The sequence below is a fragment of the Pelobates fuscus genome, chromosome 1 (genome assembly GCF_036172605.1).
Source record: "Pelobates fuscus isolate aPelFus1 chromosome 1, aPelFus1.pri, whole genome shotgun sequence".
NCBI lineage: Eukaryota > Metazoa > Chordata > Amphibia > Anura > Pelobatidae > Pelobates > Pelobates fuscus.
The window spans coordinates 208,605,496-208,632,122 of NC_086317.1; the positions used below are offsets into that span (position 1 = coordinate 208,605,496).

A 26,627-nucleotide genomic window follows, 5' to 3' on the forward strand; every position below is an offset into this window, starting at 1 on the left:
ACGTGCGAGATATGTCAGCGCATAGGTAAGAAGGGAGACCACCCAAAGGCTAAACTGGTCTCCATGCCCATAATTGAAGAACCGTTCACGAGGGTAGCCGTGGACATCATAGGACCCTTGGCCCAACCTAGCCGTTCCGGCAAACGCTATATCCTCACAGTGGTAGATTACGCCACCCGTTACCCCGAAGCGGTGGCCCTTTTCTAACATACAGGCTGAGACGGTGGCAGATGCCCTAGTCAGGATATTCTCCCGAGTGGGCTTTCCCAAGGAAGTACTGTCCGACCAAGGTACACAGTTCACGGCCGAGGTAACCCAGCAGATATGGAAAGTCTGTGGAGTTAAATCCATGACTAGTTCCCCATACCACCCCCAAACTAATGGCCTGTGTGAATGCTTCAACGGGACGCTAAAGCAATGTTGAAGTCGTTCACGGGGGCGTACAAGGATTGGGAGCGGTTCCTGCCACACCTTCTCTTTGCCTACCGAGAGATGCTGCAGGAATCAACCGGATTCTCGCCCTTCGAGCTCCTATATGGGAGGCGGGTGAGGGGGCCTTTAGATCTTATCAAGGACCACTGGGAGGGGCAGACAGAGATCGAGGGGACCCCGGTCGTACCTTATGTGCTGGAGCTGCGGGACCGCATGGAGGAACTAGCCCAGGCGGTGCAGGGAAACCTCCAGGCGGCCCAGCAGCGTCAGAAGGTATGGTATGACCGACAGGCTAGGCACCGGAGCTTTCAGATCGGCCAAAAAGTCATGGTGCTATGACCGGTCTGAACAGACAAGCTCCAGGCCGCCTGACAGGGCCCCTATAAAGTTATAGGGCAGATATGCGACACCACATACACCATAGCTGCGAGGATGAGGATGTGAAACGAACCTTTCACATCAACATGCTTAAGGCCTATCAGGAACGGGCAGAGGAAGTGACCACTATCTGTGCACCAGCAGGGGAAGACACAGAGACCCTACCTCTTCCCGACCTATTGGGCAGCAACGAAGGGAGGACCCAGATAGAGAAAGTCCAGCTAGGCGAACAACTGGGACCACAAGAGAGGGTTCAAGCTGTCCGCTAACTAGAAACCAAACAGGCCACATTCTCTCAGGAGCCTGGGTACACACTCCTAGCCGTCCACAAGGTGGAGACTCCAGGGCAAGCACCCCTGAGGCAGCCCCCTTACCGTATCCTGGAAGCAGCCCGAGAAGGGATGTGGAAGGAAATCGATGAGATGCTTCGGCTAGGGGTAATAGAACACTCAGAAAGTCCTTGGGCCTCACCGGTAGTCCTAGTACCAAAGAATGACGGGACAACCCGCTTCTGCGTGGATTACCGGCGACTCAACGACAAGACAGTTTCTGACGCCTATCCAATGCCACGGATGGACGAACTATTCGACCGTATCTCTGCAGGGAAGTATCTGACCACAATTGACCTATGTAAGGGATATTGGCAGATCCCCCTAGCAGAAGATGCCATACCCAAGTCTGCCTTCATCACCCCGTTCGGCCTATACCAATTCCGGGTTATGCCATTCGGGATGGTGGACCAATTACTGGGAGGTCTCCAGGACTACGCATGCGCCTACCTGGATGAAATCGCCATCCATAGCGATACGTGGGAAGCACACCTAGAACACGTAGGGGTAGTATTAGATAGGATAAGGGGGCCGGGCTGACCCTGAAACCAGTGGTATACCTGAGTCGGAAGCTGTTGCCAAGGAAGGTCAGTTATGCCACTATTGAAAAGGAGTGTTTGGCCTTGGTATGGGCACTCAAAAAGCTCACACCCTATCTCTATGGCCGGGCCTTCACCCTCATCACGGATCACAATCCCCTAGTTTGGCTCAACCGGGTCTCAGGGGATAACGCCCGTTTGCTGCGCTGGAGCCTGGCGTTACAGCCCTATGACTTTACTATTCATTATCGCCCAGGCAAGCAAAACAGGAATGCCGATGGACTGTCGCGCCAAACGGACTTGGCAACAGATTAGAAACTTTGGAAAGTCCCGTCAACCCTATTGGACCAGGAAAGGTCCAACCGAGTTGCCGGAGCAGGGAGAAAAAGGGGGGCCATTGTGAAGGATTTTCCATGTACTTGCCTGTGGGCCCTCAGTAATGCCTGTATCCGTTCGGTTCAATATGTATAAAAGAAATGTATTCGTTTACCGAACAGAGACCACACACCCTGGGTAGCAATCAGCATTAGAACACAGAGAAACCGCAACTTAACTGCTACTAGGTGGCCGCCATTCGACATACGAACACGTGGCGAGAACAAAGGATGGCAGCCATCTTAGAACTCACGAACGCGGTCAGCGGGACTTATGCAGGGATTGCCTGGAACTAATTTCGGCATGGCAACCATGCGAACGCCCGGTCCCCATGGAAGTCCTGGATGAATACATTCCCCTCCACGAATCAAACTGGCGTTCAGTAGATAGAATCTACCGAATGAGGGGAACATTCACATGTAACCAGCTGCACCATACGAACGGTGGTTTTCGTGTAGTTAGATGCGAACGGAGACCGGCTCTTGCTACTGATTCTATGGAACTCTAGATCGGATACCTCCACATGGCAAGCCAGTCAAACTTCCACACGATGCGACATGGAAACTACCGAATGGAAATTTGTGAAATTTGGATATATGACCACCAGTATCCTCAGCTACCCAGGGATGTTGAAATTATGTTTGTATGTTGTATAAAAAGTACTTTTCTGAAATTGTTAAAAACTGTAAATGTTCTGGCCAGCAGATAATTGAGCTGTGTGTATTGTTAAAACTCAATTATCTAGCCTGGCCCAGAGGAGGAGTTTTATGTTGCATAAATTGTGAGTTCTGTGTGCCAGTAAATCAGTCTTGTTCCAGCATTAAGCTTTGGCTCATGTGTGGATTATTCGTCGATTCCAGGGATATTTCTACTCTTGGAGTATTGGGTGATTTTATTTTATGGGAAGAAGGGAATACTTGACGGAGTAACGGAGTGTACCGTCACAATACAGTGTTTACATGAGAAAGGCTGCAGGGAGCTATAGTTCTCACCTGAACAACCTCATTAAGCTGAAGTTGTTCAGGTGACTATAGAGTCCCTTTAAACTTTACATTTTGGAAATTTTGCATGGTGAACAACTTTTACTGAGTGTGGTAAGTGTACCTTTTTGTTCTGTACATTTTGCTTACCTGAGTTGCTGTAGAACATTCGGAAGGAGTCTGTGTGATGATGCCCAAAAAACTGGCCTTGTATTACATTGTGGTGTTTCTGTATGATCTCCACATAACGTTTGTTGAAGTTTTCTCTAAACCAAGGTTTCCCTCTTTTCTTTTCAAAGTATCCAGGCGGCACATGACCAACTAAATAAACCTGAAAAATGGTCATGTTATGATATTTGTGATAGATAGATATATAGATTGAAGAATTTTATGAAGGTAAGTGTGCATTACAATCTAAATTGTCCATTGAATATAACAGTGTCTTATCTCTGTGTACCAGTAATCATTTTAAAATACCTGTTTGTAAACCACCAAAGTAGTTTATCATAGGTTACCATCAATGCTAATCTGCTGGTTTTGGAAAAGTACAAACTGATTTGCCCTTAAGCCAATTCACTTAATTATCTATTGTATTCAGACCTCTTTTTTCCCCACAATTTTTATGTTACAGCTCTTTGCTACTAACAGTACAATCTTTAGGTTTTTGCAGGCTTTCACGTGTCTTGCAAACTTCTTCCATTTAAGAATGATGGAGGTCATTGTACTCTTGGAAGCCTTCAATGCAGCTGATTATTTTAAATTTGTTTTTCTAGCCTCAACACAATCCTGTTGGGTAAGCAGTTCCTTTGACTTCCTGGCTTTTGCGCTGAAATGCATTTATACCTGTGTGACCTTTATTTGGATATATGTGTGCTTTTCCAAAATCATGTCCTATCAATTGAATTAGCCACAGGTTGATATGGTATCACTAACGGGGAGTTCTTTCATCCCCAAACATTATCATGTGAACGAAAATGCTAAAACTATATACACTCCTCTCAAGCAGCTCATAGACAGTTGGGGGTATGTATATTCATTAAAATGGTAAATTGTTAAGTACAAAGAAGGATATTATAACATTTAGTGTATTAGCCCCTATTGGCTGGCTTACTAACTTACTCATACACTTTGGATAACCCAATAATTAATGGCTGTTCAGTCCCCATTCTCTTTTAACTGACCTTTAATAATAGTAATTTGAAAAAAAATATATCATTTATATACCTTTTTTAGTTGTTGAGAAGCACTTGTTAATTCATCTTCTAACCACTTTAACTGATCCCCTGGATCATCCAAATTGGCTGTATCTCTGTTGGAGTCATAATATAGATTGGTATTTAGAACAATCACACGGCCGGCACTTATATTCACTATATCTTCTCTATAAAATGCTCCTAAGGAAAAGGAGGGAGAAAAAAAATACTCATCATTACTTAAGCAAATTTGGTTGAAAATTTGTAAAAACTCCCACTCTATAACAAAGTCATCGGTGTGAAGTCATTATGGGGGGAGAAGTACATGGAAGTGTTCTTGTAAACTGTTAAAAATAATTAATAATAGATTTTTATTAGGGCACTGTTGGGGTCCTGGTTTTAAGATCAGGTCATAAAATGACATTAAACATTTATTGTAATCTTGATAGAACTATAATCTAAACCAAAATCAATGTTAAAGTTAAAGGAACACCCCAGCACCACAATCACTAATGGTTTGACTTCTTGTCCAGGGTTTGCTGGGTGCCACTCCCTTAATCAATGAGAGCTTAGCTTAGAAGGGCTATCAGTACCCCTTTGCTAGGAGCTACTGGCTCTTGGGACCAGAATTGAAGGGGCATGGGTTACACCTCATTTACCCCAGGTAACAAATAAAGCGATTATAAAACAGTTTGACAACATAAAGTGTGGGTACCTGCGCACTGCTATTACAACCAGTGCGCAATGCACAAACAGGATACACATGTAAGGGACAACATTATGTGCCCAATCCATATTTTCTTATTGCTGCTCAGCAAGGGAGTCTCATATTTGGCCAAAATGAGTGCATTAGGCTATTAATTTAAGTAGCAGTGAATAGCGGTCAGTGAATGGGGCTGCTTGTACACTTTAACTAATTAATATAGGCTCCCAGAGTGGGATACGATTGCATAAGCATATTATTTTAACCTTTACTCCTGTTGAACAAACAGACTATCAGATAATGATAACCTTAAAGTTTTTTTGGCTAGCATTGGTGGTCAACTAGTTTTCCTACCATATGTTAAAATAACAATACATAATGAGCTTTACATATTGTTAAAGTAGTAATTTTATTAACTTTAATATAGACCCTGCGTTCCTAAGGTTTGATCAGATTCTATGCTTAGATCAATAAGCAAATAGAAATGTCTCAGCCAAATACAAAATTAACAAACCATCACATTTACCTTTTTGGAAACTTGGTATAGATTCGTTGTTTAGCCATGGGCTCCAAAATTGTGCAATCCTAGTGTAAATAGAATTATTCTGTGGTGGTAGTTGATTTTTAGGATGAAAATCGTGGTTTCCTAATGCTGAATAAACTTTGGTTGCTAGAAAATAAATAGTAGAATGTCAGTTATTCATACCCAACAAAGCAGTATATGCAAAGGAAAACTGAAAGGAAAAAATGACCTGCTATTTTTAAGCGGGTTACTCCATCCAAAAAGTAGTGTTTTCATAAAACACTGATATTGGTTATAGTAACCCTTGCCTTACAAACTCACCTCATTCCAGACCAGAGGTCAAGCTTAAAGGGGGAGAAAGGTTAGCTAGGGTGAGCGCATGCTTCAATTGGCTGTCTGTGCCAAATTTGATTAGGATTAACATTAGCCATTCGCAACTATTGTCCTGGGCTGGTGAATTACGTCCTAAGATGGAGTTACAACTCCAGCCACAGAGGTATTATACTCCAAATGTGCAGGGTTTCACAGCAAAATGCTGCACATACAGAGTCCTGGAACCATGACCACTTCAAATCAGTGAAGTGGTCAAGGAGCTTGGAGTAACCCTTACATTATACATATAATGTAATATAGGTAATGATATATACATGTCTTTACTCCTCCTGCCATCCTGCAACGTCACCTCTTGCCTTTCTTCCATCTCTGATTGGATGTCCTCCAGCTTTCTGAAACTCAATCTCTCTAAAACTGAACTTCTTGTCTTTCCTCCTCCTAATACTGATCCTCCTCTCTCGCTCTCCCTTCAAGTTGGTGGTACCCACATCAGCCCATCCTTACAAGCATGTTGTCTGAGTGTTATATTTGATTCTGGCTTCACCTTTGAGTCTCACAGCCAGTCCCTTGTCAAATCCTGCTGATTAAAAACATTAAAAACATTGCCTGCATCCGACCCTTTCTTACGCAAGATGCTACTAACGAGTTTGTGCATGCTCTAGTAATCTCTCACATGGATTATTGTAACTCTCTCCTAATTGGTCTTCCCAGTAGATGTACTGCCCCGCTATAGTCTGTAATGAATGATGGGGCCAGACTGATTTTCCTCTCCCGCCGCTCCTCTCACACCTATCCTCTCTGTCAGTCCTTACATTGGCCTTCTGTATCCTACAGGAATCAATTCAAAGTACTACAAAGCAAAAAGGAGAAAAGTGTAAAATGTAAACAATCTCCTGAATGGGGGTTAACCCCTGGTGCAAGGAGTTTCACCAAGAACGTAAAAAGCTAAAGGGGAAACAGGAGAAAAATCGGATTTTGGTAGAATATCCTGGAGAATGAGTATCCCTGCTAATTCCGTAAAGGGGGAAATATTCCGAAAAAGAGGGGGGGGGGGTGGGTGGGGGGAAGAAAAATATATATACAGGGTGAAACCTCAAAAAAATAAAACAACTTTTATTGGGAAAAATATAAATGAGATGAAACAAACCTAGAGAGACACAAAATATATAAAACCAATAAATAAGCGTGGGTGAATACAACCGCCCACCAAATCAGTCTGAGACTGGATAGTCTGAATAGATTATATATGCAGAAGCTCACTCTGATACAGTGTATCGGTATAAATGAGTGGAGATAGTACCTAACTGAGACCAGGAGCTGTAGCAAAGTATATGATTGTAACAAATGGTTAACTATCGAAGTTGTGTAATATGGTTACAGTAACTAGACTTATCGGGTAGAAGTAGAGTCTCAGCTGGCTGCAACAAAATAAAGTCTCTAAAGTAGAACGGTCACCCAAACTGATCCGTTTCTGTCGTCTGATATATCGTGCTGGGGTTGCGCGGTATACAGAAACAATTAAGTTATAGCAGATAAATGAGTGTCTTAACTGTGTATATTGGCCACAGTGATAGTTCCTTTAGATATTCAAGCAGAGTCTCGGCTAGCTGCAAATTTTTATATAATCGTATAAGTACACTTGATCACAAAACATAATCTAAATATAATGTCTGATAACATGTATCCCATGAATATGGGAGTTATTGCCTAAGTAGTTAGTCACAATGATAGTAAATAGTGGCTGTACAAGACAGAGTTACTAGTTATGGGTATAGGGACAATCAGCACTATATATAAAAATAATGTGTCTGCTAAATTGATAGTGAAAAAGTAGGTCTAGATGGGGTGGCTGATACAGTTCTATAGTCAAAGCGATTAGAGTCAGAGAACGTGATATGTTGACAGGTGGCAGTTTCTAAGTATTCTGCCTGGAAGGTATAATACCGAAGCTAAGCCTGGGTCAAAAGGAAGGGATTAAAATATCCTATCTCCCAACTACCCTAAGTACTTGTGCCTTTGAGGGTACCCTTTAAGTAAACACCTACACAGACCCTCACGCTAAATAGAGAGTACCTCCTGCCAGGACCCTGCACAGAAAACAAAGTGAGGTTTTAATCGCTGCTGCCAGAAAACGCTCAGGTGGTGTTCATGCCAATAAAAGGTATCAGAGGTTTCAACCCACTCCTACAGGCTAAGCCACAATAGATAGTGCGTCGGCTGGTACCTAGCCTAGAGCGAGGAGCATAAAATTGCTGTGAATTAGAGCATATGATTAAGGTCACTGTTGGTGCAGTTACTTGTGGATAGCGCCAGTGTGTTCCCCAGATGCGTGTTTCACCGCTCTGGCTCATGAGAGCCCCTCTGAATGTGAAAGTTAGAATCAATTGAGCCCTAACTGACAGTTTCCCTATCATTAATGGAACTAGGCAGGTATGTCCGTTATCACCCCTGCTTTTTGCTCTAACGTTAGAACCACTCTTGAACACGGTGCGCCAAAACTCGAACATCAAAGGGATGCGCAGCGGAGGACTGGATCATAAAATAGCTGCCTACACGGACAATGTCACAAACGCACCCTACTTCAAGAGTGTGCGTAAAGTAGTTGAGGTGATAAAGGGGTTAAAGTTCACTAGTTGTCTGCACTAGATCGAAAATAATGACAAAATCCCCCTTAACATCACCCACCCTTAAACATAATAAAATAACTATTACTATTTTAACGCTGCCACCACCAAGACAATTTATAAATGGGGTGCCTTGGGCCCACAGGTAAATCAATAATAAAAACCCACCAAAAACAACTTAGTACAATATTTAAGGAAATGCAAAAATACTAATTAGTCTCTTCAGGTAACGTGATGCTTTACCAGACAAAGGCAGAACTTAATAAAGGAGTATTTATTATGAGCAAAAAGTAGTCACAGTGCATACAAAAATATAGATGACAATCAAAATTATTTACACCAACAACAGATAAAAATAAAACACAGAAAGCCCTAATCACTTACTCAGCTCTTCAAAGTAAATACTTCTGCCCCAGAGGGTCTCTGGTAGGAAAGATGGTGACTCACTTGGAATTAGATTCTGGCCCCAAGCAAGTACACAGACATTTCAGTATCATTGGATATATACCCTGTGGATTACCACGCCTGGTCTAGAGGTGGAGTTAAGGTATCTATAGAGATAACGAGTGACCACCACCTTGTGTTCCAGACCAACATCAATCCAAATGGAAACAATTGGTTCTATCTTCTCTTATGTACTTGCCACAGAATAAATAACTGCATCTACGAATTTATTATTATTTTCCCATTATATAGATATGTTGCATGCCGTACTTGTGACCCAACATGGCTGGTATCACAATTCCATCCCCTATTGTTTTGTTATGCCAATTATGTTTGGGCTTTTTTAGAAGATGAGGCTTGCCAATCTAAATATAACAAAAATGAGGCTTAATTATTATTCTGTGGGTAAATATTAATGTTTTTCCTTTTGGATATGATACCGGAACAAGGCTAATGGCCATTTACATATCAAAGAGATTGATCCATCAATAAAGAAATACAGGCCATATGGCTGAGCCAGACATTCAGGCTTATCCAGTGTAGAATCCCACACCTTGCAGAGCCTTTGAGTAATCACAGGATCCATTCATAGGAAAATACCCTTTTCACATTCCTATGCAATTTACATTATCCCTTCTATCATCTGATCTTTCATACAATAAAATTAACCCCTTTTGACCTTGACAATATTCCATCTCTACCAGGCACTACCCAAATTACATTAAAGGATAAAATTCCATAGTGCAATAACAAATTATGCGCTCTAGGCATGACAGACAACATGATCTTTTTCGTCGAAGAACCGCTGACCACCCACCCTCCCAGCTTTGCCTAAGGAATTCAAACTATATGGAGACCTATCAGGTCTAAAACTGAATCTTAACAAATGTGAAATTATAAATATCCACACTTCAGCGGCAGAGAATTCCCAAATCAAAACTCAGTTTCCCTTTCGGTGGTGTGACGACCAAATGAGATCTTGGTATTGGGATCTCCTATAATTTTACAGAACTGCACCATGGCAACTTTGTCCCTCTATTAAACAGGATTAGAGGAGACCTTCAACTACGGAATCATTCACATATATTCTGGCAAGGGAAAATAGCGGTCATAAAAATTAACATTCTGCCTAGAATTCTATATTTGGTCTAGCTTTACCCCGGGATTTTTTTTACAATACTGCGGACAGCAGTGTTGCGTTATATATGGCAGGAAGAGAGGGTGAAACTGCAACATGAGATACTGTGCCTGCCAAAGTCTTGGGGATGCTTAGCACTTCCTGGCTTCCGCAAGTATCATATGGCCACAGCTCTACAAAGGAATGGAATGGAATACAGCTCCCACGGATAAATTATTGGTGCCGTTGGATAAACAGAGGCTACTATAGCCAGAGTGTGGCACGGGGTACAGGGTGTATCGACTCCACAGGACAATGATTTTCCGATCCTCCAAATGCTAAGAACATGGGATTTTATACGTGAGGGAAAACATCTGTCCCCTAAACCAAAGCCCACTCATCCCACTAACATTTAAGTTGGATATAGTGGAGGGGCTCCATTAAGGAAAGTACTAGGCAATGCATGCAGGTATTTAGATATACCCAATCAAAGCATTTTTACCACAATTTACCCCATATTACTAATACATTGAGATCTAAAGTGGTTTGAACATTTATGCATGGGGTACATGAACTCTGGCGAGCGGATATCGGACCTCTATCAACATCTATTGGTAGGAAACTTGAAGACGAGAAACTTATTTAAATCAAGGTGGGAACTTCTCACAGATTCAACTTTTTCAGATGCAATGGAGAAAAATCCTCATACTGCAACATAAGAGCTCGGTTAGTACAAATATTCAAGAAACACATTTTTAAAAATTAATATCTCATTGGTATCGTACCTCCGTCTTGCTAAACAGAATCTTTCCGACAATATTAGATACCTGTTGTAGGTGTGAGTTAGAAACAGGATCCATACAGCATATTTGGTGGGACAGCCTTGGCATCAGACCCATTTGGAAAAAAATCGAAATATAAAAAAATCTATTTTATGACACCTGCTTGACGCTGCTAAATCGTTGATACCTGTCCTCTGGAAGAAACATGGGCATCGACCATAGAACAATGGCTCATATGGGTAGGGAAAATCAGAATCTGTTCAGGCAGACTTATTAGAACGTAGGGAGAAATATACTGAATAATGACACCCTTGGTTCGCATATTTAGCACAAGGTACTCTCATTGGGGGACACGCATGCCATCACTTGAGAGGGCGTCAGTGGGCGATCTGGGCGTCTTCTCATCTTTTCTCTTTAACCTTTTGTTCAACTTTTTTATAATTATCTGTTCTTATTGGTTCTTTCAATACCTTAACTAGTTATTTCAGGGATATAACACCCTGAGTAAATTTCTATTAGAGGCAGGATATGGGGAGACCTGTAGGGAGTGAGCGGCTGGGAGAGGAGAGTTGACACACAGGGGCATGGTCGGGAACCATAGATCATGGACCACATCCAATGGTAGGCACACAACAGAGTCTGATAGGAGACTGCATGTTAATGAGGCTGATGTTTCGTGATATTACTGAAAACAAAACCAAGGCTAATTAAAACTATATGATAAGAACCCATGATGAACAGATCTATCCTCTAATTACTCAAGAATCCAATCGTCCTAAGATGCAAAATAAAAAAAGAGAGAGGTATAGACTATATACCAACAAGTGGCGCGCTATACTAAATATAAGTAGTAAGGGGGTACACTCACCCTTCCAGTACAGTGACAGTCTTGAAAATGTACATACAAAACAAAATGTACATACAAAACAAAAACAGCAAAAAAGAAAATATAGTGCAGATGGTTTACAGAAATAAAAGTGAATAGTGATGACAAATGGCTTAAACCACTCACATGGGTTGGAGCCTATATGCTATTGGCTCCGTAAATAGCTCCTTTTTGCTTTTGAGGCAGCAACACACCCCTTTGTCCCAAACGGTGTTCTTCCGGGTATATAGAGCAAACAGAAAGAAATAAACCAAATAGGTGGTATTGTATGAAAAGTAAATATAATACAGGTGATAATGGTTGTGCTCACCTTAGACAGAGCCTTAAAGACGACTGGTAGTCATCTCTCCGGACACTGTGGGTGGCACTCCCAATGATTTTTTTTTCTCCTTCTTGCACTATAGATAGATGTGGACTGTAGGAGGTGGGGCACACAGTGTCTGGGGTGCCATGGAGTTCCCATCCGGGAGCAGAGACCATTGCGTGGCAAGCTTATTTTGAAATCAAGCTTGATTTGAGACCCTGCATGCCTGAACAAATGTAAATCATTTAGAGACCTGTTTGTCTTCCTAACAACCCTGATATCTGAGAGTTATTGTGTACCTATTTTGTCTTTCTTTTATTTCCTTATACCCTTTTTTGAAAATTAATATAACATTTTGATATAAAAGAAAAGGGGAAAGAAATATTAAGAGTACATGCGCTGTGGGTGCTATACATGAAGAGTTAAAAGACTGTCTGTGGGAGGTGTTTCCTGCTCTTGTTGTCACTTAATTCCTCAGCAGAGAGTCTATGGTGGAGCAATGATTGCCAAAGTATAAAAAGTCATTTTTTAAAATAGGTTTATATCCCAATCTATTCATTTGCAAATCTGCTAGCACAATGTACAGATTGAACTATATGCTCTGTGAGAAAACCCACCGGGAGATCGGGGTTTTCTCTGAACATGCTTCTGCTTAGCATTCGGTTAGTTTATGCCACGTTGGTTCGGTAGATTGAAACTACCGAACACAGACCACCCTCCTGGCTCATTGACTTCAAAAGAGCCCGTCAATTAAGCGCTCTCTCAGGGTGGCCGCAATTCGTATATACGAATGCCACGCAGCGGAGAAAACGGCGGCCATCTTGTTTGTTCAGGACAAAGGCAGCGAGACTTGGTCGTCGAGTGTCTGGAACTAAAATCGGACACTCGACTTCCCGAACATCGGTCTCAAGCATACGAACGATGGAACTGTATTTCCCGAACAGCAAGGAGAGCGCTTTTCGGTACTTATGATGTATTCACAGGAGGGGAACAATCTATCCTATGAGCCAGGAGGCTCCATTCGTGGATTTTAGAGTTATTTAACATTTTCAGAATTGACCGACCGCACACGCTGAATTCGTGGAACTATTTTGGGCAAGAGCTTCGTGTGCGGTCGGTAACTTAAGACTTCCACACTTTTTTAAAACCCCTGAACCGATCTGGGTGAAATTTGAATATGTTGCTCCCCCAGATCAGGGCTATCAGGGGATGTGACATTTGTGGGGATACCTTAAGCATAACGGGGTGTTCTGAGTTTTGGGGAAATTGTGTGCACTTCGCCTAGAGATAATTGGGTTATTCCTTAACTTATCTCATTATCTCACAGGCGGAGACAGGGAGTGTTTAAGTGTAACTATACCTTATGATTGGCTATTTGATTTGTGTACTGTGGGAGGTCCTCCTGCAAGAGGACCTCCATAAAAGCCTGTGTGGTCTCATTAAACTTCAGTCTTGTTACACCCTTCATCATGTTTCGACTGGTGTTTGGGTACCTGATTGCTACTTGGGGAAAGCTGTACTGGAGGATTTCGTTTCTTGGGAATTTAACTACTGACCAGAAGTACCGAATCCATAGCTACCACTTCAGAGTTCGTTACAACTGGTGGCAAGCGGCGGGATTCGCAGCTCGAATGGACGTCCCGAACTGGAATATACTGAATGGTTCAGCAGTATGAGCCACTAAAGAGGACAACACTAAAAGATTTGCTGGAAGCTCGGGGCATAGTGGCAAGCAACAAGAACAAAGCCACGCTAATTGCAGAACTAAGGCAGAGTGACAGAGCCAGCAGCATGGAAGGAGAGCAGCCAGAGGAATTCGAGTTCCAGAGAGAGGTGAGATGGATGATCAGTCTACTGGGGCCCAATCCATCACAAGAGGCGGTGGTACAAATCATCACTCATGCCAAAGATTCCCAGCATGCTCGGGACTCAAGAGCAGGGTCGTCGCAGGGGGATTCCCTTTCTCCCTCGGGATATATAAATGGCCGCTCAAAGAAAATTAATTATGCAGCCTTTAAAGCTTTTGTGGATGGGGAAACAGACATTGACAATAACCTGCAAGATTTTGAAAGGCAATGTATATTGGAGGGGCTGGAAGTAGAGAACTGGGCTGCGGTGCTCAGCAGCAAGCTCTCAGGGCGGGCAATGGAGGCTTACCGGGCCGTACCTGACGAGGATATCCAGAACTATGATAAAATCAAAGAAATTCTACTAGCCCGTTTTGCAGTCACCCCGGAGGCATATCGGAGGAAGTTTCGGGCACTCAGAAAAGGAGGCAGAGATTCGTTCACAGAATGGGCATTTCGGATACGCCGGGCAGCCCAATGCTGGATGCATGGATGCCAGGCCACTTCATTAGAGGATGCCATCCAGATTATAGCACTGGAACAGTTCTATGATCATACACCCACAGAAGTCAATGAATGGGTGCGAGATCGAAAGCCTAAGACCGTAGAGGAGGCTGCCAAGTTGGCGGATGAGCACCAGGATGGCCGACGACTGGATCCTAACGGGGGGGCGACCGGCCCCTAGAGTCGCTTACCCAGCATCAGCGGTTCCACCACATACCAGACCGACAGCTTACACACCGGAACCAACCACCCAACCCCGTGGCCCGGTGACCTGTTTTTTGTGTAAGCAACCCGGACACATCAAACAACACTGCCCCAACTGGTCCCGAGGGAATTGGGACCGGCCTGCACCCCAGCATAATCGAGCCGTGGCCCATTGTTACCAACCCGAGGAATTCACGGGCTCTGGGCACCAAGAGGAACAGTGGACTACACTCCATGAGGCGAACCCGGCACAAGCAGCCAACGACAACAGAGATCATCACCAGCAGTGGGTTACCCTAGATGGCGTCGATGTCCGGGCTATGAGAGACACTGGAGCCACACTCACACTGATACAACCCCACATAGTGCGGGCTCAAGCCCGGATCCCTAAAACAGTGGCTGTCAAAGTTGCAGGGGGAGCCATACACAAGCTCCCCATGGCCCGAGTCCACCTGGATTGGGGCTTGGGAAACAGGCATCTGGATGTTGGCCTTATGAAAGACCTTCCTGCGGATGTATTACTAGGCAACGATGTGGGGTGCATCACTCGCTCACTCGCAGCTCAATGATTGAGTCGTTTCCCGTGACTACCAGGGCTCAAGCACGCAGAGAAGAACCAGCACACTTCGAGGAACTTCAGGTAGGACCCTCAGTCCCTTCCCATACCCCCACCCCATACTGGGATACCCCTGCAGGTTTTGAACAAGAGCAAAGGTACCGGAGGGAGGCCGACAAACCTCAGGTTGATCAGAGTCAGGAGCGTTTTGCATGGGATAAGGGCTTCTTATACCAGGTCACAGGGGGAGCGGGGACACCCAAGTCTCTAAACGGCAGTTAGTGGTACCCTGGAAGTTCAGGGTAGAATTACTTAAGTTGAGCCATGATATCCCCTTAGCTGGCCATTTAGGGGTTACCAAATCCAGAGATAGGTTGACCCAAACCTTTTTCTGGCCAGGGATATCCCAAGATATCAAAATTTATTGCAGGACCTGTGATGTGTGTCAAAGGACAGGGAGGAAGGGAGATCGCCAAAGGGCCAAGCTTCACCCGTTACCCATCATTGAGGAACCCTTTCACAGAGTAGCTATAGACCTTATATGCCCACTTAGCAAGCCCAGCACCTCCGGGAAGCGCTACATCCTCACCGTGGTAGACTATGCTACCCGGTACCCAGAGGCCCTGTCCAACATCGAGGTGGAGACCGTAGCTGAGGCATTAATCAAGATTTTTACTTTGGTGGGCTTCCCCAGGGAAATCTTATCTGATCAGGGAACCCAGTTTACCGCAACTGTGACCCAGCAGTTATGGCAAAGTTGTGGTGTCAAACCCCTGTTCAGCTCTCCGTACCATCCCCAGATGAACGGGCTATGTGAGCGTTTCAATGGTACCCTTAAACATATGCTTAGAACGTTCACAGCGTTCTATTCAAACTGGGAAAGGTTTCTCCCTCACCTCCTGTTTGCCTACCGTGAGGTGCAGCAGGACTCTACAGGGTTCTCTCCCTTTGAACTTCTCTACTGGAGAAAAGTCCGGGGACCCTTAGACCTTATTCGAGAACACTGGGAGGGCAATACAGGTGAGGAGGGAGTCCCTATCATGCAGTACGTTCTGGAGTTCCGGGATCGCTTGCAGGCACTCACTGAATTAGTCCGGGAGCACCTGCAAGCGGCCCAGAGCCGCCAGAAGTGATGGTATGATAAGGGGGCTCGAGATAGAGTCTTGGAAATAGGGCAGCGAGTGCTGGCTCTGAAGCCCTCTAAAAAGGACAAACTTCAGGCCGCATGGCAGGGGCCTTTTAAGGTGGTGGAGAAAATTAGTGACACCACGTACATAGTCAGCAAGTGTTCAGATGAAAGGATCAGAAGAGCCTTTCATGTGAACATGCTGAAACCTTATTTTGAACGGACAGTAGATGTGGCAGCCGTATGCGCCCCTGCCTGTGAGGACAGCGAGGGGCTACCATTACCAGACTTACTAGCTCATAGCCCCAACGCCATAGATCAGGTACAGCTGGGCGAGACGTTAAACCCCCGAGAAAAGGGCGAAGCCTCTCAGCTGCTTCAGGAATACCGGGCCATGTTTTCTGCCTTACCTGAGTACACCTCAGCTGCAGTCCATTGCGTGGAGACCCAGGGAGAGACCCCACTAAGGCAGCAGCCCTACCGTATTCCTGCTGCCGTTAGAGACAATATGCTCTCTGAGATACAGGAGATGCTCCAACTAGGGGTTATAGAACCCTCCCAGAGTCCTTGGGCCTTCCCGGTGGTACTGGTACCGAAGCGAGACGGCACGACTCGCTTCTGTGTCGACTACCGGAAGCTCAATGACCGAACCATAACGGATGCCTACCCCATGCCCAGAATAGATGAACTCGTAGATAGAATGGCTGGAGGAAATTATCTCACAACCCTGGATTTATGTAAGGGATACTGGCAGATCCCTCTGGAGCCCGCGGCCATACCCAAGTCAGCATTCATCACTCCATTTGGGCTATACCAGTTCAAGGTTATGCCCTTTGGGATGAAAAATGCCCCGGCTACATTTCAGCTGATGGCTGACCGACTCCTAGAGGGATTTCAGGACTTCGCATGCGCCTATCTAGATGACATAGTCATCTACAGTGGTACATGGGAGTCTCACCTCGAACATGTCTCCAGGGTACTAGAGAGAATTCAGGCAGCAGGGTTTATGCTTAAGCCCGACAAATGCTATGTCGGAAGGGCGGAGGTTCAGTACCTCAGGCATCGTGTGGGTTCAGGCAAACCCGCCAAACCCGCCAAAAACCCGCCAAAGCCTGAACCCGCCAAAGTAGAAGCTATCGCCAATTGGCCCCAACCGCACACCAAAACCCAAGTGCTTGCGTTTTTAGGGACGGCAGGGTATTACCGGAAATTTGTCCCCGAGTACAGTGCCCTGGCCAAACCCCTCACGGACCTAACCAAGAAAGCCCTTCCAAAGCAAGTAGTTTGGTCCCCGGAGTGTGCAGAAGCATTTCAGAAACTAAAGGCAGCACTCAGCGAGGCACCTGTGTTGGCCGCCCCAGACTATAACAAACTGTTTCTTGTACACACAGATGTCTCCATGTTTGGGCTGGGAGCCGTACTAAGTCAAGTGGAGGATGATAGGATTTAGCACCCGGTGGCGTACCTTAGTCGCAAACTACTAGCTCGGGAGGTCAGTTACGCCACCGTGGAGAGAGAATGCTTAGCCTTGGTATGGGCCCTCAAGAAGCTCCAACCCTACCTGTATGGCCGCCCATTTACTTTAATGACTGACCACAACCCCCTAGTGTGGATAAATCGAGTAGCCGGAGACAATCCTAGACTATTACTCTGCAGCCTGGCCCTACAACTGTACAACTTCACTATGCAGTACAGGCCCGGCAAACAGAATGGAAATGCAGACGGTTTATCACGCCAAACAGAGATGGACCTTTGCGTCTCCCGGTCATCCCCTAGCCAACCCGGCAGGGTCTAGGCGGGTATGCCGACCCATGGACTAAGGGGGAGCAGTGTGAGAAAACCCACTGGGAGATCGGGGTTTTCTCTGAACATGCATCTGCTTAGCATTCGGTTAGTTTATGCCACGTTGGTTCGGTAGATTGAAACTACCGAACACAGACCACCCTCCTGGCTCATTGACTTCAAAAGAGCCCGTCAATTAAGCGCTCTCTCAGGGTGGCCGCAATGCCACGTGGCGGAGAAAACAGCGGCCATCTTGTTTGTTCGGGACAAAGGCAGCGGGACTTGGTCGTTGAGTGTCTGGAACTAAAATCGGACACTTGACTTCCTGAACACCGATCTCAAGCATACGAACGATGGAACTGTATTTCCCGGACAGCTAGGAGAGCGCTTTTCGGCACTTTGATGTATTCACAGGAGGGGAACAATCGCTCCTATGAGCCAGGAGGCTCCATTCGTGGATTTTAGAGTTATTTAACATTTTCAGAATTGACCGACCGCACACGCTGAATTCGTGGAATTATTTTGGGCAAGAGCTTCGTTTGCGGTCGGTAACTTAAGAGTTCCACACTTTTTTAAAACCTCTGAACCGATCTGAGTGAAATTTGAATATGTTGCTCCCCCAGATCAGGGCTATCAGGGGATGTGACATTTGTGGGGATACCTTAAGCATAAAGGGGTGTTCTGAGTTTTGGGGAAATTGTGTGCACTTCGCCTGGAGATAATTGGGTTATTCCTTAACTTATCTCATTATCTCACAGGCGGAGACAGGGAGTGTTTAAGTGTAACTATACCTTATGATTGGCTATTTGATTTGTGTACTGTGGGAGGTCCTCCTGCAAGGGGAAATCCAAAAAAGCCTGTGTGGTCTCATTAAACTTCAGTCTTGTTACACCCTTCATCATGTTTCGGCTGGTGTTTGGGTACCTGATTGCTACTTAGGGAAAGCTGTACTAGAGGATTTCGTTTCTTGGGAATTTAACTACTGACCAGAAGTACCGAACGGCGAGCTATAATCACCCTGGCTCTCAGCCGTTCGGCTCAAATCATACGAACCCATAGCTACCACTTCAGGGTTCGTTACATGCTCTTTAAAAAGAACATAAGTGATAAATGGCACGCCAGGTACTTGTTAAAGTTAAGAGAGCAGTATCACCCTTACTTGGAAATACCTCTTGGATTACTTTTGTCAACTGTTCTACAATTTTCAGCACTGCATCTTCACCAAGGTTTTCATCTGAAACGTGTGGGGTATCATCTCTAAAGTAATAACAGAGAGAAAATATATGTCAGGTGCAAAAATCAAATTTTGGATTTGTAGATCCCATAGCATGATATTGCTCCCTCTCTTGAACTGATTATTTACAGAAAATTATAAGTAATTTGAAGTTTAAATATCTGCAAATAACTATACATTTAATAACTGCACAATAGTATCTTTATATAAACCAAAGTGACTGGTACTACCTAACAAATTAGTTTTAATACCTGCCACTTCATTATTATTATTATTATTTTTGTTTTCTGTTAAGCTAAACAGCTAAACTGCATCTATGAATGATGTCACGAACGCACCCTACTTCAAGAGTGTGCGTGATGTTGTAGTGGTGGTGAAAGGGTTAAAGTTCCCTATTTGCTGCACTAGACTGGAAATAATGATAAAATCCCCCTTAACACCACCCACACTTAAGCATAATAATACAAATATTACTTTCTTAACGCTGCCACCACCAAGACAATTTATAAATGGGGTGCCTTGGTCCCCCAGGTAACTTAATAATAAAAACCCACCAAATGTAACTTAGCACAATATCTATGTAATTGCAAAATACTTAATTAGTCTCTTCAGGTAATGCGATTCTTTACCAGACAAAGGCAGAATATAATAAAGGAATATTTATTATGAGCAAAAAATTGTCACGGTGCATACAAAACAAAAGATGACAATCAAATTAATTACACCAACAACAGATAAAAACAAAAGGGATAAAATAACAGAAGTCCTAATCACTTACTTGTTAGGTTTTCAAAGTAAAGCTTCTGCCCAGGGGGTCTTTTTTTCCCACGCTGTGTAAAATGACAAAGAGCACTCTGATTGGCTTAAACCAGCCAATCATAGTGTTCTTAGCCTAATTGCAGGGCGTGGCAAGGCTTTATAAGCCTTCCCCCGCCCTGCAGAGCTCAGTCTGCGCGGAGCCCTCCATGGGTGAAGATGGATTATTTTTTTTTGCGCTCGTTTTTTATTATTTTTTTTATTGTGTCAGTTATTATGGTTTTCTATTTGGCCTTTTTTGGGGCTCAAAAAAGAAGATTTTAGAAGAAAGAAAACATTGAATGGTAAGTTGTTTTTTTCTAATTTTTTTTACAGGTTCTTAGTTAAAGGTCCCCCCCTCATTATTTTTAGGGTGAGGGGGGTAGGTAGGGGGATAAAAAATTTTTTTGAGGTGGAGGGGGTGACTAGGGTCCCCCCCATTTGTATTTAGGGCCCCAACCCGCCGCTCAGGGGTGGGGGCCAGGTGGGAGGACATTAGGTCTCCCCCCTTATTAGTATTTAGGGCCCCCACCCACCGCTCAGGGGTGGGGGCCGAGGGGAGACAGTAGGTCCCCCCCTTATTGTTTTTTTAGGGCCCCCACCCGTCGCACAGGGGTGGGGGCCGGAGAGGGGGAGGACAGTAGGTCCCCCCCTCATTATCTTTATGGCCCCCACCCGCCGCCCAGGGGTGGGGGCCGGGGGGGGAGGACAGTAGGTCCCCCCCTCATTATCATTATGGCCCTCACCCGCCGCCCAAGGGTGGGGGCCGGAGAGGGGGAGGACAGTAGATCCCCCCCTCATTATCTTTATGGCCCCCACCCGCCGCCCAGGGGTGAGGGCCGGGGGGGGGAGGACAGTAGGTCCCCCCCTCATTATCATTATGGCCCTCACCCGCCGCCCAAGGGTGGGGGCCGGAGAGGGGGAGGACAGTAGATCCCCCCCTCATTATCTTTATGGCCCCCACCCGCCGCCCAGGGGTGGGGGCCGGGGGGAGAACAGTAGGTCCCCCCCTCATTATCATTATGGCCGGGGGGGGAAAGAGTAGGTCTCCCCCCCCCCTTCAATCACTATTGTGGCCAGAAAGAGTCCCTGTGGGTTTTAAAATTTGCCTGCCTATTGAAGTCTATGGCGGTTCGCCCGGTTCGCCCGGTTCACGAACATTTGCGGAAATTCGCATTCGCGACATCACTACATACAAGTATTTGCAACAAGACAAGTGGGATATACAAGAAGAGTGGTGACCCTGCTCAAACGAGCTTACATTCTAAGGGGAGTAGGATTTAAGGTAATGGCAACATTTTAAAATAAGTATTTTAGTAAAGTTTGGATGGATGCATATCCTAATGCAATGTGCTGCACATGCCTATGTCAATGCCACTGTGAAAAGCAGAGTGTTGCTGCCTTTCTTCTTTCCTAAAACCAACAAATCCCATGAAGCATGAGGTCACATTTTAGTTTTACTATACTGTATACTATATTTTTCCAAGTGCATGGAATGTTTCTGCATTTTAATGCCAGTGTCACCACCATCTTAAGGTTTAGACTTTGTCTCATGCATAGACCATCATAGTTCACAGTGCACATTGCAATATGCTTTCATATTAATGACGGGTGAATCATTTATCGTAGTCAGTAAATTAGTGGTTGGCAGTGCAGGTGACAAAAGCTTTGAGCATTTTTACACAACATGAGATTGCATGACTAATCACCACTACTTTATTTAACCCCTTAAGGACCAAACTTCTGGAATAAAATGGAATCATGACGTGTCACACACGTCATGTGTCCTTAAGGGGTTAAGAGAATTGAGAAATATAAATTTCTGTGCTTTCAACAAGTTATTTTTCAAAATGAATACATACTAATAGCTTCCCATTCCGGGTGATAGCAAGTAGTGCTCTGCAAAGAAAGAAACTGTAGAGTATGAACATAAATTGGCAGAAGGATGCAGAAAATAAATAAGTTACTGACCCGTCCCTGATTAAATTCACCCCCCTTCCCCCACTTGACATAACATTGTTTTCTCACCCAGTCCACAGTATGAAGTCAGGATCTGGCTGAATATTCCTCATGGCTAGTATAGATGAGTTGATGAGAGCAAGAGGGGAGTCACAGAGATAATTTCCCCATTTCCCTGCATCTGTCACCAACTGGTCACCTGCTGAGGGACACACTCTCTTTGGATCTGAGGTGACAGTGTAGTTAGGGTCCAAATGCAAATCCGTCAGATGCCAAAAATAACCTAATAACGATAAGGAAGCAAATATACAAATATTACACATTTTTTTCTACAACTGTATAACTTATACTTGATTTTGGTGAGAAGTACCTCTCTCTGCAGAACTAAATCCTTTACAAAGTGCAAAAAGTAGAAAGATCAAGGATTTCATGTTGAGACAGGCCAGAAGAACAGTCAGCTTTAGTATTTGTTGTCTTTATGACAGTTTCTTTCTCGTGAGTGAGCTGATATCTTTCAGGGTGTGTACTTTATATACAGCATATGATTGCATCCTTATCACCTCCTCCTAATTTTGAGTTAAAATAAATAACGTCTGTATATTTTATCTACAAGTCAAAAGAAAAACCCCCACAAAAAACATAAATGTAAATAATTTTACAATGCATTTTAAATATTTGCTATTAGAATTTTTTTCTGTGCTTTCACTGTGTATATTTACTACCACTTATTAATGAACTATGAACCTACACTTGTTATCAGCCAGTGTATATTACCTTGAAATGTTTAACTTGATGACACAGCCTCCTCACATTATAGAGCTAGTTACTTGCTCCGGTAGAGTTTGTTCCCAGTACTTAAAATAATCATTGGGAACATGACCACCAAGACATCGAATTGCTGATGCCTGACCCATGCATCTCCAGCGCTATGTATTGATGTAGATTCATCAAAAAGGCAACATAAAATGTATGTACAACACACATATTAGATTATAAACATGATAAAAAGTGGATAGTTATTTTGTACTAATTAATAAATCTAAACAAATATACCAATCACTGTAGAGTGTGCTTCTTTAAATATGCTCTACAGGTATACATCTAAGGCAACAAAACACAGTAGAAATATAGTGTTATATTGCTTTATAAATTGTTTCTCATTAAAAATTGTGATGATCCTACTCACATATATGGGAGCATATAGAGCAGTGATGGCAAATCTTTTTGATCCCGAGGGCCCAAACCGCAATACATGCCAACTTTTTTTTCCTCACATTGCCGACTAAACCTGAATACTGAAGTTTAAGTTTAGAAAAAACAACTTGTACAGTTGTCCGAACTAATTAACAACTTTTGTTTTAAAAAAAGAACACAACAGAGAGTTCAACGATACAAATGAAAAATAATTATATAAATTATAGATAAAATGAAGCTTATTTTTATTAGTATACCCAACAAATGCAATACATACATACAATACATACACACAGACTGCTGAATACAGTCACAGACTGCAGAACACATTCACACACCGACTGCTGAATACATACACACACCGACACACACACTAACAGTCACACACACTCACTAATACACACACACACTAACAGTCAAACACACACACAGTCACACACACTCACTAATACACACACGCGCACATTAACAGACTCACTTTTTCTTTTAAAAAGCGTTTGCCCTGGGCAATTTGGGGTGGCTTTTTTTTCCGCCCCCTGGAAAATGCCGCCCAAGGCAAATGCCTTGTTTGCCTCGCGGCTCATACGTCCCTGGGTAGGGATGCTGTGTGTGTGGGGGGAGGGGTACTGTGTGGGGGAGGAGTGCTATGCATGTGTGGTGTGCTGTGTGCTGTGTGTGGGGGTGCTGTGTGGGGGAGGAGTGTGCTGTGTGTGGGGGTGCTGTGTGGGGGAAGGAGTGATGTGTGTGTGGGGGATGCTGTGTGTTTGGGGGAAGGTGCTGTGTGTGGGGGGGAGGGGTGCTGTGTGTGAGGGTGGGGTGCAGTGCTGCAGGTAACAAATGTGTTGTTGTTTTTAGTAATCCAGACCTATATATTCAATTTTTATCCCCCCCCTTCTTCTTACCTTTAGTCCAGTGGTGGTAAATATGTGTCTGACTGCAGCTCTCCTGTCCTCCCGCGCAATGCTGTGTGGAGCATTGCCATGGGAGCGGCCACGCTTCACACAGCCTGCTTGCGGGAGGAGGACCAGGTCTTGCCGTTTTGGGCAGTCAGGTGCCTACTCTGCATTGCTGCCGACCGGCGCCAGCGCCCCCCATCCCCGGCGACCTATGGTTGCGTGCTCACAGAGAGGGCACCTGTGGCAAGCATGCTATAGGTTCGCCATCACTAATATAGAGGTAAGCTCACAAACTGAAGAATTTACGATGATACAAATTTACGTGATTGGTATAATTTGTTGAGATTTATTAGTACAACAGAGCGCTCCTATTTTTCGAACGTATATATGTTTATTTGTGTGTATAAGTTATTATTTTGGGTTGGGTGAAATACACAAGTGTGCAACAACTAACATAATAAATAACACATTATAATATAAGTTTTAAAAAAGTAAGTTGTTCAATAAGCGCCAAACCGAATTGTTTTCTACACATATTACGTAATCTTGATTGAGTAGGGCCGCCTTCACCTACTGTCTCTGTTAAAACTATTTTGTATGTCATTATTTGTTTTTCACCTCTATTTTTTGCTCTTTCTCTATCTATTTGGGCTAATGTAAACTGAAGCCATCGCTGCCACTTAGGAACAATGAGAGTTTGAGCGTAGGGCTTTGTGTATTTGAGTGTGATATGTAATTGTAGAGGTAATAGAATGTAAGAGTACTGGCTCATTGTGTGTGGGGTTATGTCACGTCTAAACATTTGTTATGAAGGAACACAACTGCAGATTTCGTATAGTTTGAATATTTATTATAAAAAGTAAAAGGTATTGACTTTAATTCCAATTTACAGGTACTGTAGTTTTAAGTAATAAACGATAACTGAAGTCCACAATTACAGGCACTGTAGCTTTAAGTAGTAAATGATAACTGAAGTCCACAATTACAGGCACTGTAGCTTTAAGGAGTAAACGATAGTAAATTGCAGACACTGAATCAATAAAGAGTCTCTTAGTAGAATCAACGGTTTAGGTGATAAGCAGTCACAATAGCTGTTCCATAGACTTTAACCGAAGCAAGACAGATGCAGCTAACTGAGATAAAGTATGAGTTGAAGTTAGCTGTAACGGTTTTGTATTATCGAAGGATTTTGGAGACAGGAAATAACAGCTTGAGATGCAATGCTTATCACAGAGGTTTTACTTAGCTTCCGGCACATAGAACACTGGTTCCCGAGATCTCCTCAGAGGCGTTTATCCTGGATGGAGAGTGTTAAGCTTTTAGTTGTGGATGAGGAGAGGTGAAGGGAACTTGCAGAGTCTTTCAGTCCGGTCTGGTAACAGAGGTTTTCACAACGAAGTTGTAGCCGGTTCGTGAGTACGGAACGTAGTTCAATAATCCAGCCTTGATCAGCTGGTGCAGTCAGATTAAATAGGCAGACCGTGTCATACAGGGGTGTGGCTAGGCTCCGTGGAACCAGGAAGTAAGAGGATACCATAGTTAAGGCATTACAGTACCCCCTCTCTAATGAGCAACCTCTGGGTGCTATTGAGTTGGCTTAGAAGGGTTATGCTTGTGAAATTTGGAAATCAATTTATTAGCATGAACAACAGAGGAGTTTTCCCATGTATCTGGAACGATCTCCATAGAACTTTTCAGGGTTACACACAGCAGGATCACTAGCCGAGTGCAGAGTAGTATGAGGAGTATGAGTTTGTAAATCTCTGATATACGTGAGAAGTCTTTCATTAGTAACTTGCAGGTCTTGCACACTTTGGGCTAGTGCATTAACTCTTTGATTCAGCGTAGCTATAGTAGAATCGAAATCTGCTGGATCCATTACAATGGCTGGATTATTCTGTCACGTCTAAACATTTGTTATGAAGGAACACAACTGCAGATTTCGTATAGTTTGAATATTTATTATAAAAAGTAAAAGGTATTGACTTTAATTCCAATTTACAGGTACTGTAGTTTTAAGTAATAAACGATAACTGAAGTCCACAATTACAGGCACTGTAGCTTTAAGTAGTAAATGATAACTGAAGTCCACAATTACAGGCACTGTAGCTTTAAGGAGTAAACGATAGTAAATTGCAGACACTGAATCAATAAAGAGTCTCTTAGTAGAATCAACGGTTTAGGTGATAAGCAGTCACAATAGCTGTTCCATAGACTTTAACCGAAGCAAGACAGATGCAGCTAACTGAGATAAAGTATGAGTTGAAGTTAGCTGTAACGGTTTTGTATTATCGAAGGATTTTGGAGACAGGAAATAACAGCTTGAGATGCAATGCTTATCACAGAGGTTTTACTTAGCTTCCGGCACATAGAACACTGGTTCCCGAGATCTCCTCAGAGGCGTTTATCCTGGATGGAGAGTGTTAAGCTTTTAGTTGTGGATGAGGAGAGGTGAAGGGAACTTGCAGAGTCTTTCAGTCCGGTCTGGTAACAGAGGTTTTCACAACGAAGTTGTAGCCGGTTCGTGAGTACGGAACGTAGTTCAATAATCCAGCCTTGATCAGCTGGTGCAGTCAGATTAAATAGGC

At 43.9% G+C, this 26,627-nt stretch overlaps 1 protein-coding gene across 1 annotated transcript in view; it reads right to left on the reverse strand.

Moving 5' to 3' along the window:
* Positions 1-22,428, reverse strand: part of SMPDL3B (sphingomyelin phosphodiesterase acid like 3B) — a 61,324-nt gene extending 38,896 nt beyond the window's left edge. Inside the window, exons 1-6 of the mRNA XM_063454090.1 lie at positions 22,320-22,428; positions 22,019-22,232; positions 19,121-19,218; positions 5,456-5,599; positions 4,258-4,427; positions 3,184-3,364 (exon numbers count right to left, since the gene is read on the reverse strand). Of these exons, the coding sequence (XP_063310160.1) occupies positions 3,184-3,364; positions 4,258-4,427; positions 5,456-5,599; positions 19,121-19,218; positions 22,019-22,232; positions 22,320-22,380 (868 nt within the window). The 5' untranslated portion in view covers positions 22,381-22,428. The remainder of the gene's footprint in view (positions 1-3,183; positions 3,365-4,257; positions 4,428-5,455; positions 5,600-19,120; positions 19,219-22,018; positions 22,233-22,319) is intronic.
* Between the last annotated feature and the right edge of the window lie 4,199 nt (positions 22,429-26,627).